Source organism: Haemorhous mexicanus, chromosome 8 (assembly GCF_027477595.1).
Source record: "Haemorhous mexicanus isolate bHaeMex1 chromosome 8, bHaeMex1.pri, whole genome shotgun sequence".
Taxonomy (NCBI): Eukaryota; Metazoa; Chordata; class Aves; order Passeriformes; family Fringillidae; genus Haemorhous; species Haemorhous mexicanus.
Genome location: NC_082348.1, coordinates 14,459,637 through 14,477,376, shown reverse-complemented (window position 1 = coordinate 14,477,376; position 17,740 = coordinate 14,459,637). Strand labels below are relative to the sequence as shown.

Below are 17,740 nucleotides of genomic sequence, written 5' to 3'. Positions count from 1 at the left end.
TTTCTTGGTCCCTAAAAGTGCTTTAGGACACAGAGATCCCCATAGGAAATACCAGCAACTATGGCAATTTCAGATAGTTTAAAGTGGTATTATGCTAACAGTTAGAAGTGGCAATGCTCAGAAGGTAAACAAACAAGACATGCATTAGCTCCAGAGCCTCTGGTTACAGCACTGGCACAGCTGCATACCGTAACCTTAAGGTAGGGACTGGGGTACTAGAAGCAGTTTACCTCTCAAGGACTTGCCTACAGCTACAACTTTTCCTGTTCTCTTTTAAGAGCCCTACTGCTGCTCAAATCCTTTTAACATAAAGAAGGCAAGAATAAGAATATTATCCTCAGCAGCATGTTTAGCCACACCTCTTATTCAGTAATTTCAAGGTATCATGTAAAAGAATGAAAATACTCCCATTTCTATCCTACTGGCTACTTACTATAGGTATCACATAGTATAGCTGTTAGATTCAGTATTTAAGTGATGAAAGCTCCTGATGTTTTGGGAGTTCTTTCAAATACAAAAATATTGGAGTGATGTGTTGTGCCAGGAGTGACCACAGCATCACTCACTAGGAGCTGAAAACACACCTACCAAAGGGGATGGTTTTAGAGCAAAATGCCTGTGTTGCAAAGCAAAAAAAAGGGCTATTACAGCAAGTACTTCAGAAATTTTAGCTCACAACCAGGCAAACAGAATTTACCTGAACATCTAACACAAAACATCTGGTACTGCATGCTCATTGCAGATGAGATAATGCACCATGTTTCATATGAATATGAAACTCTTAATGCTTTCAGAAGACTGAAATTCAGTTTCAGAAACATCAGTGCTCCATTCTTTAAGACCAGTGATGTGACAGCATAAAACTGTAAATTCTCAGGAAGTGCATACAGGCAATTAACCTCTGCCTAACAGCTACCATCTTTCACTCTCATATCTTGCAGCCTGAAAATACTTTTGACAAGCTGATCCGTACAAAGCTTCAAGTAGCAAAGGATGAAACTGGTTTTTGAGCATTTTGCTCAAAGTGAGGGTGAATTTGTTATTTTCCATGATTTTCAGACACACACCCTAATTACTGTATTTCAAACTGCTCATAGAATTGGACCTCCTACTTAAGCTTCCAAACATTAAAAGCCTGAAGTGATTTGAAAACCAAGAGAAGACACGAGTCAAGCCTTTAAGGAGAACAACCAAGTTATTCAAGGACAACCATCTTCAGCAAACCATTAAGAATCTTGCATATTAAAGGTGGTTGCTATAAAGCCATCACAGATCAGATCTTCTCTTTATATACATTGCTGGTTAATTGCTGAAAAGGAACTGCATCTACCTTCTTCAAATGTACAGACTCTGCAGTGTCTAGAAACTACCCATAACTTCAATCTGTATCTGTTAGAGGCTACCAGGATGAGATTGATTCTTTGATACCAGGACAACAGGCAAACATTAGAATTTACATTTCTCCTGGTATCTTATAATTGACAACTGCTTCCCTTCTGTGGGCACTCATCCCATTAACCTCACATTCTGCCATTTCCCAGTAGCTCTGTACATGTAACCAGCAGGAATGCTGCTAAACCCCCGCCACACAAGTACACTGGAAGCCTGCAGTAACAGTCTAGAGCCCTAAAACCAGGGAAGGGCCCTAGGCAATGCCATTCTGACATGCAGCAGCAATCGGTGTGCCAAGAAGTAACTGATAATGATTATTTTCATTTAACAAGCTGTTTTCACACCTCTGTATTCTGTCTACTCTCCCTGAATACATTCAGTAAGTTCTGACATTCCCTTTTCCCTGTCATCACAGAACTCATCAGTGGCAGTACCACAATTATACTGAGCTTTTGAAGTTGTTTTGTTAGGTTTTACCATCTAATATTTGTATGGAAACAAGTGGTAAAGTCCAATTTCAGTCTTGGATCTACACTATTACCTGGATTTTGCCTTACAGACCAGAAGAATTCAGCTGCTGGCTCCTAAACCTGGTAAGTGGAGCTACACTGCCCTGGCAGCCTGAGGTCAGCAATCAGAGCTTTGGCACCCAGCATACACACCTTAAGGAGAGGCATGGCAGCTTGGCAGCGTGCAGTTTTTGTGTTCTTCAGGAAATGAGATTCATCCTGAAACAAAACAAGCATGAAAGCAAAGTCAGTTCAAATCCACAGTCCAAATGCAGGTCACAGAATAAATTCCCAGTATTCTCAGCTATCTAGTATTACAGGCCTTTCATTCAGGATATTTCAGGCATTGGAATAGTCACATCAAATTCTAAACAAAAAGACAGGATGCAGAGTAGCAGGCTTCCTGCACTCAAACCTGCAGCTGCAAGCAAATGGAACAAAATCAAACCTTGCAGGCATGAATCATAAATGAACACAAAAAAAAGTGAGCAGAGGGGGCTGGAGAGGGGATGAGAAAGAGGAATATTATTTCCATAACTGATACTCATTTGCCCCTATGTATCTTTTAAATGCAGCAAACATAGGAAGCCTATACAGTGCCAGTTCCCTTAATAAGGGGTTAATGCAAATGATAAGGAAAAAAGAATTCTAATTAAGATCCAACTGTTCGGCTGATAGGGCTCACCAGGTGGGTAATAGTCTCCTACTTCAGACATCACCCTCAAATGGGCTTCACTCCTACTGCCATAGTAAGAATTTAAGGCACAAAAAGCAGTCAGCACCCTCCAAGGGTATATTCTCACCTTTCCATGTGTGTAGAAACAGGCATGCAAAGACAATGTAACTGCTTAGCCTCTCAGACACAGCCTTTTCTCTCCCAAATAACAAATAAGCTACATTAATTTTCCCAGCCACCAAAAGAAGAGTGGAAGAAAAAGCAGGAAAGCTCAGCAAGCAGTAGAACTACTCTCATCTGTAAAAACCTACCAAGGGTCCAAATTTGAACATATAAACACACAGAAAGGACATCTGCCAGTTCAGGGCTGGTTAAAAGTGCCAAGGCAGTAGCCTCAGCCTACAAAAATAATACTCTGCATTTCCACCCAGACAGAATATTTAGTCAGTGTGTGTAGGAGACAAAATATAAAAATTAAAAAGATCAGTTCCCCCATGAGTAGCTTGGTCTACAAAGAACTCCATCTATTATCACATTCCCATCTAATGCTGAGAAACAGAAAGATAAGTATGTTCCAATTGTCATGATCTTTGGGCAGGTGTGTGTGTGCTGAAAACCAGACTGAGAACATCAAATACTCATAGTAAGCTACATATACACTTTTGCTCTCTATTGATCCAAGCTGGATTTGAAACACCAGATGTTTTGAATTTTTAGTAACTGAAATCCAGAAAAATGCTATTTACTGTGGCTCTATAAAAAGATAAAAACTGGAATTTGAAGTAATTTACAAAAGAAACTATACAAATGATCAAAGAAGGCTTAATGCAGATTGTCAGTAGAACACAAGCTATGGGAGATTTTTTGGATGCTTTACCCATATATTTGATGTTGAAAGGTTATCTGGTTTACTGGATAAACACTAACACCACCCTGAAGTCCAAGACTTAAGAAGATACAATTCCATGACTACTGTACTGACACACCACATTAAACATTTTTCTCTCCAGCAGAGGACATGACCAAGCACAATGGAATCAGAGAGGCACCATAACCAGTAAAAGTGAAAACACAGCCTTAGGACTCACAAAGGAATTAAACTCTACTAGTTATTTCAAAAGGTTTCAGAGAAACCTCATGCTTGTACTCACAAAGACAGCTGTGATCACAGCCACAATTACAAGATACTTTCAGTCCTAAATAAGGCCCACTTCACACTTCTTTGCTGTACAAAGGCTACCCCGTTTCCAGCATACAATTAAGGTGAAGATTTTCATGTACCACTTACAACAATAACTACTTGGAATGTGCTCTTAAGTTGCTTGTCCATCCTGCTGAGGAGATCAAAACTGATGATGTTGATCAAGCTTCCTGTTAGATTGTCTTTTCCACTCACTATGACATTGGTGCTTCCTGGACTCAAGGACGGAAGCCATCTGTGAAATGCCTGGAGGAAGAAGAAAGAAATTAATTGCATTCTGGTGCTTATCTTCTTTGTCAAGATCCCAAAGCACTACACAGAACATCCTCGTGAATATTTAGAACATGGACCCACCCCATTCACCATTAGACATCACTTTGGAGCACAGTAAGGGTAAGCAGCCTTCCCATGGCAACCTTCCTGGTAATGGGAACATCAAGAACAGAACTCAGGCTACAAGGCAACATCTACTTTATATAGCAAGGAAAGCTCAAACCCTATTCCTTCTTACTGGAAAAAAAACCAAACCAACAAACAAAAGAAAAACAAACCAACCCCAGTAATACCTCAAAAAACCAAACAAAAATCTGATCTTTAATGGAAATGTGCACAACCTCTTGAGAAAGGTACCTGCTATGCTCAGAGGCAGAGAATACTGTGATCACTGCTCACAGGGAAATTTAGTTTTCCCACTCAACAGGAAACCTACAGTTGTGAAACACAGACTTCTAAGCAGTAAACATCTATGACTATAGCAATATTTACTCCATGGTGAGGGTGAAGTACAACTCATCCACATGAACAAAACTCTTCTACTACCTCCTCTTCTTAAAAAGTCCACCAAAAAAACTCCAAAACCAAAAAAACAAAACCAAAATGAAAAGATCAAGTTGACAACACACCAGCTGCTCTATGACAGCAGCTGAAATTCATGTGGTAATTGTCATTCAATCAACCTCTTGAAATGTTCCACACACCAGAGCAAGATATCCTCCCCCAAATCCATCTGTTAGCCAGACCACCCACCATTTCCCTTGTAATTCTGTCCCCAGTGACACCAAGCTCTCTGCAACATTTGAGTTCTGCTGATGTTGCTCTGCAGAAAACTGTCTGGACCCATTAGGATCTGGTCCCTACAGAAATGTAACCAAATGGTGATGAGAAATGGCATCTCTGTCTCTAGGAGCTTTGTCTGTTGAAATCCCCTGACCACAATCATTCCTCTCCACTGTTCAGCAACCTCATGCAGCAGCAGGAGCAGTTAAAAGTGAGCTTCCCATATTTCTCAGTATGTGAGAAAGCAACAATGAACTATCCTTCTCCACTCCCTGAAAGCACCACCAAATAAGCAAACATGCAGCAAGGTTAGATACCACCCAAAAAAAGTGTGTGCTTGACACCACGTCTGAATTTAAGACAAAGGCGGCAGCAAAAGGAAAGTACCTGGAAACTCCTACTGTACTGCCCTCTCCTTTTATAAAGGGCATGGGACTAATTTACACCATAAAATTGATCCTGAATTTTTAACGGGATGCTGACCTTAGTCCACAAGAAGTGCTCTGAAACCACCCTGTTAATTATTGAAGTTTCAGTGCTGAACTCTAAATGCACGTGGGTGCAACACTTCAGACCCAACAGTACCTTGCCCCTTCCCGTGGCACCTTGACTATTAAGTCACTCAGTGGCCTGAGCACAGAAAGCCAAAATACAACACTGATATCACTAAGATGAAGAAAATTTCTGCTGATTTGGCTCCAGAGACACCACAAAAGCTTGTACCATTACAGTACAACACATCTGTACAAGAATGAACTGAACAGATTACAGACTATAATAAATTTCACCTTCTGAATTTCTGTGACACATTTTTCTTATGTCCACATCCATCACATACTCAAAAATCAACCAGATCTCTAATAAAACATCTCCCACAAGAGCCTCCTGGGCAGCTGTGAGTAGGGGAAGGAAGAAATCAAGCACTCAAAAAAAAAAAAAAAAAAAACAAAAAAAAACCCCAAAACAAAACAACTAGACAAAAATGCCTCATATTTCTTAAATCTTCTGAAGCAGAATCTAGTTTATTTGCAGTTGCCCAATACTTCAGGAAATCTAGGCCCAAGTTGTTCCTGGTAGATATCCCACAGATGGATTTAGGTTAGGTGCTGTCCCTCAGGTCTACAGATCCTGAGATTTCAAGTATGATGAGTATCACTCCCTTTCTCAGTAAACAACTTTATCATCTTTTCACCCTGCATTTTGTTGCACTACTGGATAATAAAACTCACGCCAAGATGCTCTAACAAGCTGGCTATAGCACAAAACCAGTAAATCCAAATCAATACTTTTCTCATCAATGCCATATTCCAGGAAAAACTAAACTCCCACCTCCTCCTTCTCTGGAAAGAATTCACTGACCTAAAAGCCTTGGCTCACCTTTTCTCCCACAGTGAACATTTCACAAGCCTATGGCAACCCACCAGCCTCAGTGTATAAACTATGGCAGTGATTTATTTCAAGACACATTTCTCAACCATACAAGCTTTCTTGGGCTTTGACCAACATTAATAAAGGACTCAGAGAAGTCAGCAGCATACACTGGACAGGCCAAAATACATATTATGACAGACAATGATGATGATAATGGGGCTTTTTGAACAGAATGGAGAATCCCAGCATCTGGGACTCTGCTCCAGCCAAGGAACTGGCAAATACTGCTGCGAAGGGCTCAAATACAAGACAATTGCTTCAATGTAACTATTATCTTTGACACTGATGAATAAAATGCCCACTTGGAACCAACTGACTTGCAGGAAAAAAATTAACAGAGGGTGAGAGGACACACTTTCTCTAGCTGTCCCTCTTCCCAACACATCACCTGGACTACAAAAAGAAAATCAGCCAATAAAAAAAAAAATTAGGCATATACCATACGGTCAATGCCAAGCATTTTCCCACCATGAAGTTTCTAAATCAGTACATTTTTTCGTTTCTTTGCCTTAATACATTTAGAAGTTTAACTTTTGCAAAGCACAACACAGTCTAACCATCACACAGGCTCTTCACTGACCCCATGCACATGCCCAAGCCCACAGTACCTCTGCCCATGTAAACCTCACAGAAGAAGGAGTGACCACCAGCAAGGGCCACTCCTGCTGGTAATAGGCAGCAATGCAGATGGCCTGGATGGTCTTGCCCAGGCCCATGTCATCTGCCAGGAGCAAACGTCCCTTTCTGGAAATTGCAAAACTGGGGAAAACAGAGAGGGAAAGAAGTCAAGAAATGGGTTACTATCTGGCAACCAAGATGAGCACAAGTCATGACCAAGCCTCTGATGTGGATCACCTGGAAGTGATATGGGTTCTTCTGTAAACCTGGATTTTCTCCCTTAGTCTTCATACAAGTGAGCAGCTCCCACAAATCTCTAAAGCTTGGAAACTCCTTAATAAAGTGGTTCAGCTCAGTTCTTAGAGATTTTGATTTCATATGAGAAGTAGTCTCAAGACCTTACAATTATTTAAAGCACATTTTTTCCATTATATTACTCACATTGTGTTCCAGAGTTCATTCTGGCTAAGAAATTATTACTAAAAACAATGGTAATTTAAGACCATTAAGTACAGACTGTCCTGGACTGCATATTGAAATCAACAACTATTGATCATATATGATGGGGACAGGGACATTTAACCTTTTATCTGTGCATATAATTAGTAATTTTAAATGTTTTAGGGCTTGGGTCCCATTTCTTGGTCCCTTCCCATGTGTATTTAATATTCAAAAAACAACAACAACAGAAGAGATGCACTTGGGAAAATAAAACAATTACCTTACAAAATAAAAAATCATATGACAAATATGTACATACTGAATCACAAGAGGGAGATCATTTGATCAATTTTTTAGACTAGCAAAATACTACTTTCCACCTGACTCATGATGAGTTCTATCTAGAAATAAAACATATGTGTCACCCAAAAAACAATAAATTAAAAAAAAATCCCAAACAACCCATACTGTACCAAATATTCAAAAGCCCCAAGTGCCAGAGTACAATGGACCCAGACTCTAGAGAAATGCAGAACCCTCCATGGACAAGAAGGCAATCTGTGTACCAATATAAACTACACAATTCTAGACAAAGAGTAGTGCTTAACAGCATGCAAAAAGGACATACTTCACACCTTCCCGCTGAAAGGGCATGAGGCTCGTCACAATTTTGGAGTCTACTACTGAAAGGTCAGCATCAGGAATGTCTGTCAGTGATGGAGATCTCTGGAGCTGAGCAGCAAAGGTCTTAATTACTGCTTCAGGCAGTGGCTCCACTTCTACGGACACGAGGCTCAGCAACACTTGCACTGCAAAGAACAGAGCAGTTTATTATCTGAAGGGACAACATACACACAACTTCCATTATGGATCTCAGGACCCAAACCTCAACCTCATGAAAAATATCATTTCCTATCCTGAAACAGCTCACAGAAATCATGGCATCATGCACAGGTGTTAGCCTGGCCTCTTCCCTAAAGTCTATTTCAGAACCACATGATGAATCACATCTCCTCCCCTCTTACTTAGACGTGATTATAAAAAACTGCATCTCTGATGCCATCATTCAGACAATTGCTACTAATACAGCTGGAGCTGGATTATTCATGCTGAGGGCAGCTTAGAGCACACTTTACTCAGAAACCAAGTACAGATTTGAACAAAAGAGCTCCTGAAGCCTAGAAAGCAGGGGCATCTTTATTTTAACCTTGGGATTCTGTACCTCTGAGGTTTCCACCATACCAAAACCATCAGAAGTGACCCAAGACAGATACCTAAAGAATATAATTCATCTTCAATTTTGAAAACTCTCTTCTTCTCCTGTTCCCTGAATTCACACAGTTGGGTTCTGCCTCCACTTTACCACACTGGGTAAGAAAACAGGAAGCACCTCAAGACTCAGAGAAACAGCTCTCATACCACCAGCAGCAGCACTCCAACAGCCATCCTTCAGGACCTACAGCACCTCCCTGCCCAGCTGGTGGCCACTGCTCTTCTCCTGGACAGAAGCAGCTTACAGGCCAGAACCAGCTTACAGGCAGCCACTTCAGTTCCTCAGTACTAGTGTTCCTTCACCCATGAAGCCTCCCAACTTTACCTTCCCAGTTCAACTAAAGGGATCCCCAGAATCCAGTATGCCAAGACCTCAGAGCCTTCATCTTTTCAACCCATACATCATAACAAGAACAGCATCTAGCCAATTCTCCTCCTGGACGACCTTATTTTAGTCACCTCCAGCAGCCTCTCTATCCCATCCCCCCAGAAATAAAAGTGTTTCTTTTTAATCCAACAGTTAATTTCTAAGCAAATTAACACCTGTTTTAAACACACAGTGAGCTGTAACCAGGAAAACTTATTAAATAATTTTTGTCCAGTGACTATGAAATCAAAGACACCTCCACACTAGGAACACAAATGCAGGGGCACAAATTTTTATTGCAGGAAGCAACTTCTTTTTTTTTCTTTAGTAGTCAGTTTGTATATGAAGTCCAGAAGACAAAAAAAATCTGCTTGGAAAAACAGATAAAATAAGAACTCACTATACCAGCAGTAAATGCACCAGAATTCAATTAGGTATTTTTGTTTCAGTCGTCTCCAAGAGGAAAACAGCAGGATGGACCCCTGCCATATAAAAGGGGAAAGCAATTCCAAGAAATATACATATGAAAAGATTTCCATTTGTGGTTGGGCAATGACCAAACTTTTTAAATTCTCTGGTTTAATTTATACTTCTTCAATAGCAGGAACTCTCTCCATCCAAAGAAAAGCACAAGCTTGTTATTACACTCACAGACCGAGCTCTGTGTTAGCATAATTGCTACAATTTGCTCACTGATAATTCTGTTGCTATTGTTCTGTACATGAGCTGGGAGAGTGATGAAGATATATCTGCCACCAGCATGATTCATCCAACAGACAGTTTTCAGTGAAGTGACCTTTATATAAAGATGACTGAGCAACTAGGCAAAGAGACATTAACCTCTACAAACAGTTCCCAGCTAACAGATCTCTCTGCTGGAAATGGCATCCAGCCTAAATTCTCTTTTTTTAATTTTGATGTAGGCAAATGAACAGGCAACAAAGCAAATGCTGCTCCTCTAAAAGGCACGTGCTAGAATCCTCAAATGCCCTCACAAATTACACTCTGCAAGATTCATGGAATTATTTTCTTTTCCTCAAATCTGTGGGATTCTGAATACCTCATGTAATGTGTACAACTCCCAGCCAGCATGACTGATCCTGTGACAGACTAGGAGGTGATGTGTCTGCTCAGACTGCCTGGCACATGCTACAGCATCAGGCCTTTGCATGTACAAAAGGCCTTTGGACCAAATTGGGAGCGATCATCAGCACTCACCAAAATCAGGAATGTCAACATCCCAACCCTGCAGTTTCATAACAGTCTCCTTCAAGACACACTTGGTTTCAAGACCTGGCCTTCCTACACAGCCCCACCACATGGCTTTCAGCCCTACAACCATTACTAATTATTAAGGCATGCATCATAGAAGCAGGCACTTACTCAATTATTAAACACGCTCTGGTATCCCATGGAAGCATGCTGGAGAACAAGTACTCTGAGAAACAGCATTTCAGCTCTGAAACACACACACTTCCTAAGGATGTGCAGAGAGCACCTGGCTTATTATCCTTCTGAAACTTACCCCAATCAAATTTCACAGCCACAAACCCTCACATGAGCACTGAAGCAAACACAGCATGCTGACTGGGATGATAAATAATAGTTATAATCCATAGGACTTGTGTAATGCTATTCATCTCAAAGCACTCTATAACCTCAATTAAACATAAAAACCTGAGAAGCAGATGTGCTAGAAGCATGCTGCAGAGACTGGATGATTCTGCAAAGTTGCATCTATTAGGAAAAAAAAAACCATACCAAAACACAGTTCTACATTTCAGTTTGGCAAGTCACAGTTTCAGCAGGATTATACAGATACATAAAGGGAAAAGGCAATAGACAGAAGCTGATGCACAGAAGTTCTCCTTCTCTGGAGAAACACAACTACTCACTTAGTTTGGGGTAATCCTCTAGCAGGAAATTCCACTTTCTGGTGTTCATATCTGCAATAGTTACAACAAACACTGTCATAAATTTCTTTTAAAAAAAGACTGAATTCTCTGTCCATAAGGATATGTCTATCTACCTATATCCTCTGCACATTTCAAAACCGTTTTAGAACAACTATTACCTTGATCTAAATCAATTCTCCTCTGTTTGCTGTCATATTAAGCAGTCAGTTTGGAGAAGATTTAAAAGTATGACCACACATCTAGAAATGGTGGTATGACCAGAGCAAGCCAAGATCAGCTCTCCTAATGAACTCATCTGCTCAAGGATTCTGGCAAACACTTTTTCTTCACTGCAAGAAGGGATGAAAAATGTGTGCAAAGTTTCTGCTTGTGAACCAACAAACTCTGACTTCAGTCAGTAAAACAATCACTTTCACTTGTGCCTTCGCACCCTAGAGTCAAAGTGCTCAGGAGGGTACAGGAGGAAATTCATCAATATCCAAAATGTAACATCAATGCCACCTATCCGGCAGGCTTATCCCTGGGTAGCATCTGTGTACAACATCAGGGAAAGAAGACTAAATTCAGAGTCAGGTGAAGGCACAATGAGGAGGTGGCCCTTCCCAAAGAACTAGAGCTCCAGAATTTCTTCTCCATGCTGTCACTGACCTTCTGTGACACTGTGCATGTCACCTCATCACTGTGTCTCATTTACCAAATTACAAGTGGAAAAAAAATTATATTTACCATAGAAATCTGAATGCCAATATAAAAAGTGTTCTACAATTACACTTGCCTTGAAAACAATGGTAAAGCTCCTGGTAAATTAAATCTGCTCAGGCAGTTGCAGCCACTATACACCACAGTAAAGCAGAAGTAAGAGAATGTCCAGCTGTATTTGATAATAAAGACAAGAACTTTGCATGGTCTCCATACTGCTGGCAAATTATCAGCACAACCCACCTCATTTACAGTATTTACAGTAAATGTCAATGTAATCATGCTGAGATCTGAACTACCACCTCAGCTAACAGGCTAAGGACATGTTCTGCCACGGGATAAAGTGCTGGACATGGATACAACACTAAACTAGAACTACGATCTTTTAAAATCTTCACCAAAGCACATTCTCTTGTACTCTTTCAGTGGGATGTACTCTGACAACCTGTTATTATGAAGCAAGAGCAGCTTCAACATGGCCATTATTACAAAGCAGACACAGCAGGAGACTCACCATAATTTCTGGAATCCATCTTTTTGAACACTCCAATCACTTCTGCAGAATACCCAATATCGACCTCAAATCGCAGGCGAGAGATAAGCACACACTTCCCTTTGACAAGGGCTGAGGGCTTCTTCCAGTTCTTACACATCTTCAAGAGGGATTTCACATCAACCCTACTGCCAACAAAATGAGAGCCTGATGCCAAGCCAACCACATTTTCTCCTTCCAGTGGTGCCAGAATTACTGATGAAAGTTGATTTGCTGCTTCCACTAGGGAGAATAGAGATATCAAAAAGAATTAATAACAAAGAACCCACACAAGTTTAAAAGGAATGATGATTCCCAGCTTTCATTCACAGGGACAAAGAATAGAGACAGCAATGGCCTGGAGGAGGAGGTTGGTGGGATTTTCCACAGAGAATACAGCAGGGGCAAGGGGAACATGTGATAGTAAATGAACAAGGGCCTGTCCAGCACTGTGATTGCACTAAGCTCCCTCTCTGTCAGCAGTTCTAAAATGTGGCTCCCTAGGCCAGGGCAAGCAATCTGCAGAAGCACATTTAGCAGTAAATTGCACACAGCCTTACAGTGCTTTCACTTAGAAAATCACAGGGACAGGAGCATGGTGATCAATAGCATGTGTCTGAAACGATGGGCAAGTGCTTCTGTAAACAACAAAGGAGAAAGATTTAAAAATCTGCCTCCTGCCTCACATCAATATCTGATAGACATCTAGGAGGAATGCTCTAGGAAGGAATCTAGTCCAAATTCCTAAATCTCTTTTGTTACAATTCACGTTCATTACCCTTTATTCTGTGTCTTACAGTTAGACTTGCACTTCCACCCAGCCATCTGCACTCCTGTCTTACCCATCACCAGCAATCACTTCTGACACAACGCCAGGGCACGGAGAGTGGAGGGACACAGCATTTTACAGACATTAGCTTGAGAACACTGCTATCTACAGAAATAAACATGCCACTTACCCCTGTGTTTCTCTGCCAATCTATACCCCTGTGTTGCCTTTATTATTATAACTGAACTCTGATGGTTAAGAAATACTATTTCTTATACTTTTTACAGCACCAAAGTAGTGAAGTTTGTGCCCAAGCCTCCACCTCACAGATACTACAGTAACACAAAGATTCATTAACATCTCCAGAGTCCATTAGACTCAAAAGCAGGGGACCATTAAGCACACACTGCCTTCAAGTACTTGTGGAAGGCAACTTCCCCTCTCTGGGTGATGTTTAGAATAAGCCCAGGTGAATCCAGTCCTCTGAGCACTGAGCTGCACATCATGATCCTCTCTGCTTCTTTCTAAGTAGCCCAGAAAACTGATGCACAACAAAAAAGTACAAACTTTAAGTTCAGTGGTCAAGATGTGAAAATGGAAGAAAAAAATTCAGACAATTTCTTCCTAATCATTTAATAAATAAACCATTTGGGTATCATCCAACCTTATTTTAAAATAAGTGATTTCTTGAATAAATTCATGCATTTGAGATTTCTACTCCAAATAAAAAGTTTAAGAGTACCCACTGAAAATAATTTTTAAATTAGAGGGATTGAAAAACACCTATTTACACCTTCTCCTCCCAGTGCCCTAAGCAAAAGATGTTAAATGCTACTGGTTTAACATTGTGTAGTTAGAGGTCACCTCTACAACTAAACTGAAAGAAATTAGGAAGGAAAAAAGCGTATTTTACTCCTTTATTTCAACATTTGTTTCTAGGCTTGACTGCAAGTTTAATTTATACTACAAAGAAAAAAAAAAAAGGTGATACAGGATCACATTATTCAGAAAAACTAAATTACAAGTGAGAACTTTAAAAATAATTGGTTTACACTTTCACTTTTACATTTCCAAGGCCCTTTTAAGTTAGTTCCCTTTTCTCAGGCTATTTTCCCCAATTTCACAGGCCAACATTGGTCACATACTGTCTTCACTTGTAAACAGGAACTTTCCACAGAGTACTCAGGTATTTCATAGCTTTAAAGAAAAATGCTTGATTTCTAAAAGCCATTCTCTTCATTTGCAGGCTCCTTGGTACAGAGACTCTGCTCTCATCTGTACTTGATACACTTCAAGCAAGCCAACAGCATTTAAATTATAAATGTGTGGCAACCCACATGGGAAGCTAAAATACCAGCACTCAACTGTGGTTTTTTAAAGTGCTCAACACAGGCCTTATTCTGTTCCCACTGAAATCAATAGTGATTTATCACTCACTTCAGTACAGTGTGCTTCTGAAAAGCCTACCTGAAGTGTTTGCCTCTATAATCTCTCAATCTTTACAGAGTAAGATGACAGGAGAGGAATAAAAGATAAACCCACCCTTGTTATACCAAAAAAAAAGGCAAATTCATTTTCAGTCGCACTCAAAACCCTGAAGAACTACCTTTTATCCTTTTCTGACACACAAAATGAACAATGAAAGTGTTTATATAAGAGCTATTTAAAAAGAAATTACATGAATGGACCCAGAAATTAAGCATTAGCCGCTAGAACACACTCGGTTTTCAAAATAAATTCAAAACAAGTACCAGCACAGCAGATAACTTTCGTATGATCTTGTTGCTTGCTGAAAAATTCCATGGTAGAGAAAGTGCAGCCTGTGCTTGGAATTTAGATTACATGAAAAATTAAATTATTTCTAATCAGCTACAAGGTATCAGAAAAATGTTATGAGCTAGATGCCTAAAATATGGGCATTATCTTTAGGTAGCACTACTTTTATTACTCAAGACACTAACTAAGCTAAACAATAACTATGGAAAGCAGGGGAAGGAGGGGGTGTCAAGATTCCACTTGTTTTTATCATTCAATATTTACTTACAGACACTGCTGTAATCTTCCATGCTGAAATTCCATTTTTTCATAGCAGGATCTAAAGTAGGGCAAGAGTAATAGGGCAGAATATTAATCGTTTGGGGCAGAAAAAAAGTGGCGCCGTAAACTGTCCATGTGAGATAAAAGTATTCCATCTACTCATGCAAAATTTTGCCACACATCTGAAAAACACTTATACCCAAGTTTACAGCTACTTGACACCAGAAAAAAACATGGGGAATATCAATACTAAGACATGAATGCAACGGCCATTCACAGGGATCAGCAACACATGAGAGAAAACAAAAAAAGAATATAACAAATAAATATAATGGTAAAAGATTAGAAGAAAGACAAGAGGGAGAGATTTCACTGCTCTCTGTAACCCAGGATATAGAATCAGCTCATAACTCTGAACTATAGCTGAAGTGACCCATTTTCACATCCCAGTTCATGAATAACTTTGCCTCCTTCACTTCCAACAAACTGTCCAGCTGCTGCCACTAAACTTCTCAGAGCACTGCTCATAAAGCAAGGCTTCAGACTTCTTTTCTAAATCGAGGCTCAAGATTTTTATGTCCAGAATGTCAATCCAATTTAATCAGCATTTACTTCTTTAATCCCCTCTTAATGCCACATATTCCACCCCAGCAATAGGTACATCGGTAAGAGCAAGTAGCAACTACAATAGCAGCAGATGTCAAAACTTCAACCCAATTTAAAACAGAAATAACAGCAAACAAACAATTCTTACCATAGGCTTTGCTTGGTACCTTCTTAAACACAGCAATAAGTTCAGCATTATATCCTATTTCAACCTGGAATCGGTCTTCCCCATATTTCACACATTTTCCTTTTGTAACATTATTTGCTTTCTTGTGAGAGGCAGCTTCAAAGGCAGAGCCCACACCAGCAAAGCTGGTCAGCTTCTGCATCCCACCACTGGCCTGAGAGACAAAACCACCCCCTGTTCTTTCTGTCAGTGGGTCTATGCTTGCCAGCATTTCTGAATCGCTCAGGGGGGCACTGCTTGGTGCTGGAACATAGTTAATGTCAGATTTGTTCTGAGTTTGTAAATCTTTACTATCGTCAGGGTGTCCATTATCAGTGAATCTTGGATGAGCTGGTCCCGTGGGGTTTTTGAAAGCTGGGTAGCATTTGGGCTGCTGGAATGTTCCATGATTAACTGAAGTGTGTTGTCCATGTTCCTGACTACCAGCATCCCAGAAATGTTTATGGGAATAACTCAGGGAATTCGGGATCATTGCAGGGAACTGCTTTAGGCCACTTGCTTGCTCCGAGTCCTCTGAACAACTCTTTTGCTGCTCTCTGTGTGAGCCAGGCATCTGTTGCTTTGCTGTGTAATGGTTATAGCCTTTCTGGAGACAGCTCTTCTCCTCCACAGGCGTGTTTGGATTGTGTGGGTGCTGGCTGCTGAACCCGACATGACTGTTTTCCTCCTTGGAGCCTCCCGGCTTGCCCAGCCTCTGCTCTGTGTGCGGAGCTGCAGCGATGCCCACGTGCCCGGCTCCCTGGGCTGCCAGCCTCTCTGCTCTCCTGGCCAAAGCCAGCCGTCGGTTCTCCTCAATCCTTCTCTTTTGCTCCTCTGTAAGGCCTGATGACATCTTCAACAATTTCCAACAACAAATCTCTACCAAAACTACATTGGGAATTAATCACAGAGGCAACTGCTTTTTTAGAGGAAGAGAGGTCAATCTACAGGGGAAAAAAAAAAATAATTACTATTGTATTGATAACTTAGTATTATTAGTGATTGAGTGTTACTGTAATTGATCCTACGTGAATCTAGTAGTACAGCAAACCTGTCACACGAATGCTGAGCCTTTATCAGCAAGTAGATGGTGACAGACACTGACAAAGCCTTGCATGCCAGTCCTGCTTAGATAAAATATATGGGAAAAGGAGAAAACTCCTATTCGAGTATTCGAGTACTCTTCTCTGAATAGCAAAGCACGGGAACACCTGCACTGCAGAGCCAGCCGTGCGAAGGCACATGGAGGCAAAGGATTACATCCCTTTGGTGTTAGTGTGTCCTACTTCGGGTACCTTTTAGCAAAGATGGGACGATGCCCATCTTCCCTGTTCACCTTCGGTTCCTGGGTATCTCCCAGAGCGTGGCAGATACATGCTGAACCCCACAGGACAGAGCCGGCTCCTCCCGAGAAACCTCCATTCGCAGGTCACGGACCTTCAAACAGAAGCGAGGAGCTGGCTCCCGCGACTTCTCCCAGCAGCCCGCCCCGCTCCATGCGCTCGCTGCCCGTGTCCGGCGGGATGCCCGCCCCTCTGTTCCTCAGCTTCCTGCCGGCGGTGGGGTTCACGCTCTGCCCCCTCCTCTCCCAGGAGCCGGGCAGGCTCCTGTCCCAAACTCCACGGAGGTCCCGACCCGTCCCTCGGGCCCCACCGCCACCCCCGGGGTCACGGAGGTCAGGGTTTCTTTCCCGCCCGCCGCAGAGGCTCCGCCGCCCGCTCACCGCCGGCGGGCACGGCCCGGAGCGCCGTCGAGGGACTACAGCTCCCAGCAGGCTCTGCACTACCGCCCGGTGGCACAGAGCGGCCGGGAGTGCACAGCACGCCGGAAAATAAGAGAGGCGCGCGGGGCGCGCGGGGCGCTGGGAAATGTAGTCTTCCGGTCGCGGCGCCATCTCGGGGGCTTTGGGGTTGCGGCGTTCCGGGGAGGCAGCCGGGACCCCGGGGCCGTCTCCGCCACCCGTTCAGGTCCCGTACGGCGTGCGGGGACTCTGCTGCCGGCCCCAGGCTGAAGCCTTGCCCCAGCCAGCACCCTGCGCTGTACGGGCGGGGC

General features: G+C 41.8%; 1 protein-coding gene across 4 annotated transcripts in view; it reads right to left on the bottom strand.

Annotated features, from left to right (window-relative positions):
* SMARCAL1 (SWI/SNF related, matrix associated, actin dependent regulator of chromatin, subfamily a like 1) overlaps window positions 1–17,514 on the bottom strand; it is a 35,497-nt gene extending 17,983 nt beyond the window's left edge. The window contains exons 1-9 of one of the 4 annotated variants that reach the window (XM_059852806.1): window positions 17,412–17,514; window positions 15,671–16,632; window positions 14,924–14,974; window positions 12,093–12,353; window positions 10,859–10,909; window positions 7,953–8,133; window positions 6,874–7,024; window positions 3,866–4,024; window positions 2,055–2,120 (exon numbers count right to left, since the gene is read on the bottom strand). In XM_059852806.1, the coding sequence (XP_059708789.1) occupies window positions 2,055–2,120; window positions 3,866–4,024; window positions 6,874–7,024; window positions 7,953–8,133; window positions 10,859–10,909; window positions 12,093–12,353; window positions 14,924–14,974; window positions 15,671–16,541 (1,791 nt within the window). In that variant the 5' untranslated portion in view covers window positions 16,542–16,632; window positions 17,412–17,514. The other 3 variants (XM_059852803.1, XM_059852804.1, XM_059852805.1) reach the window with 3 other exon arrangements.
* Between the last annotated feature and the right edge of the window lie 226 nt (window positions 17,515–17,740).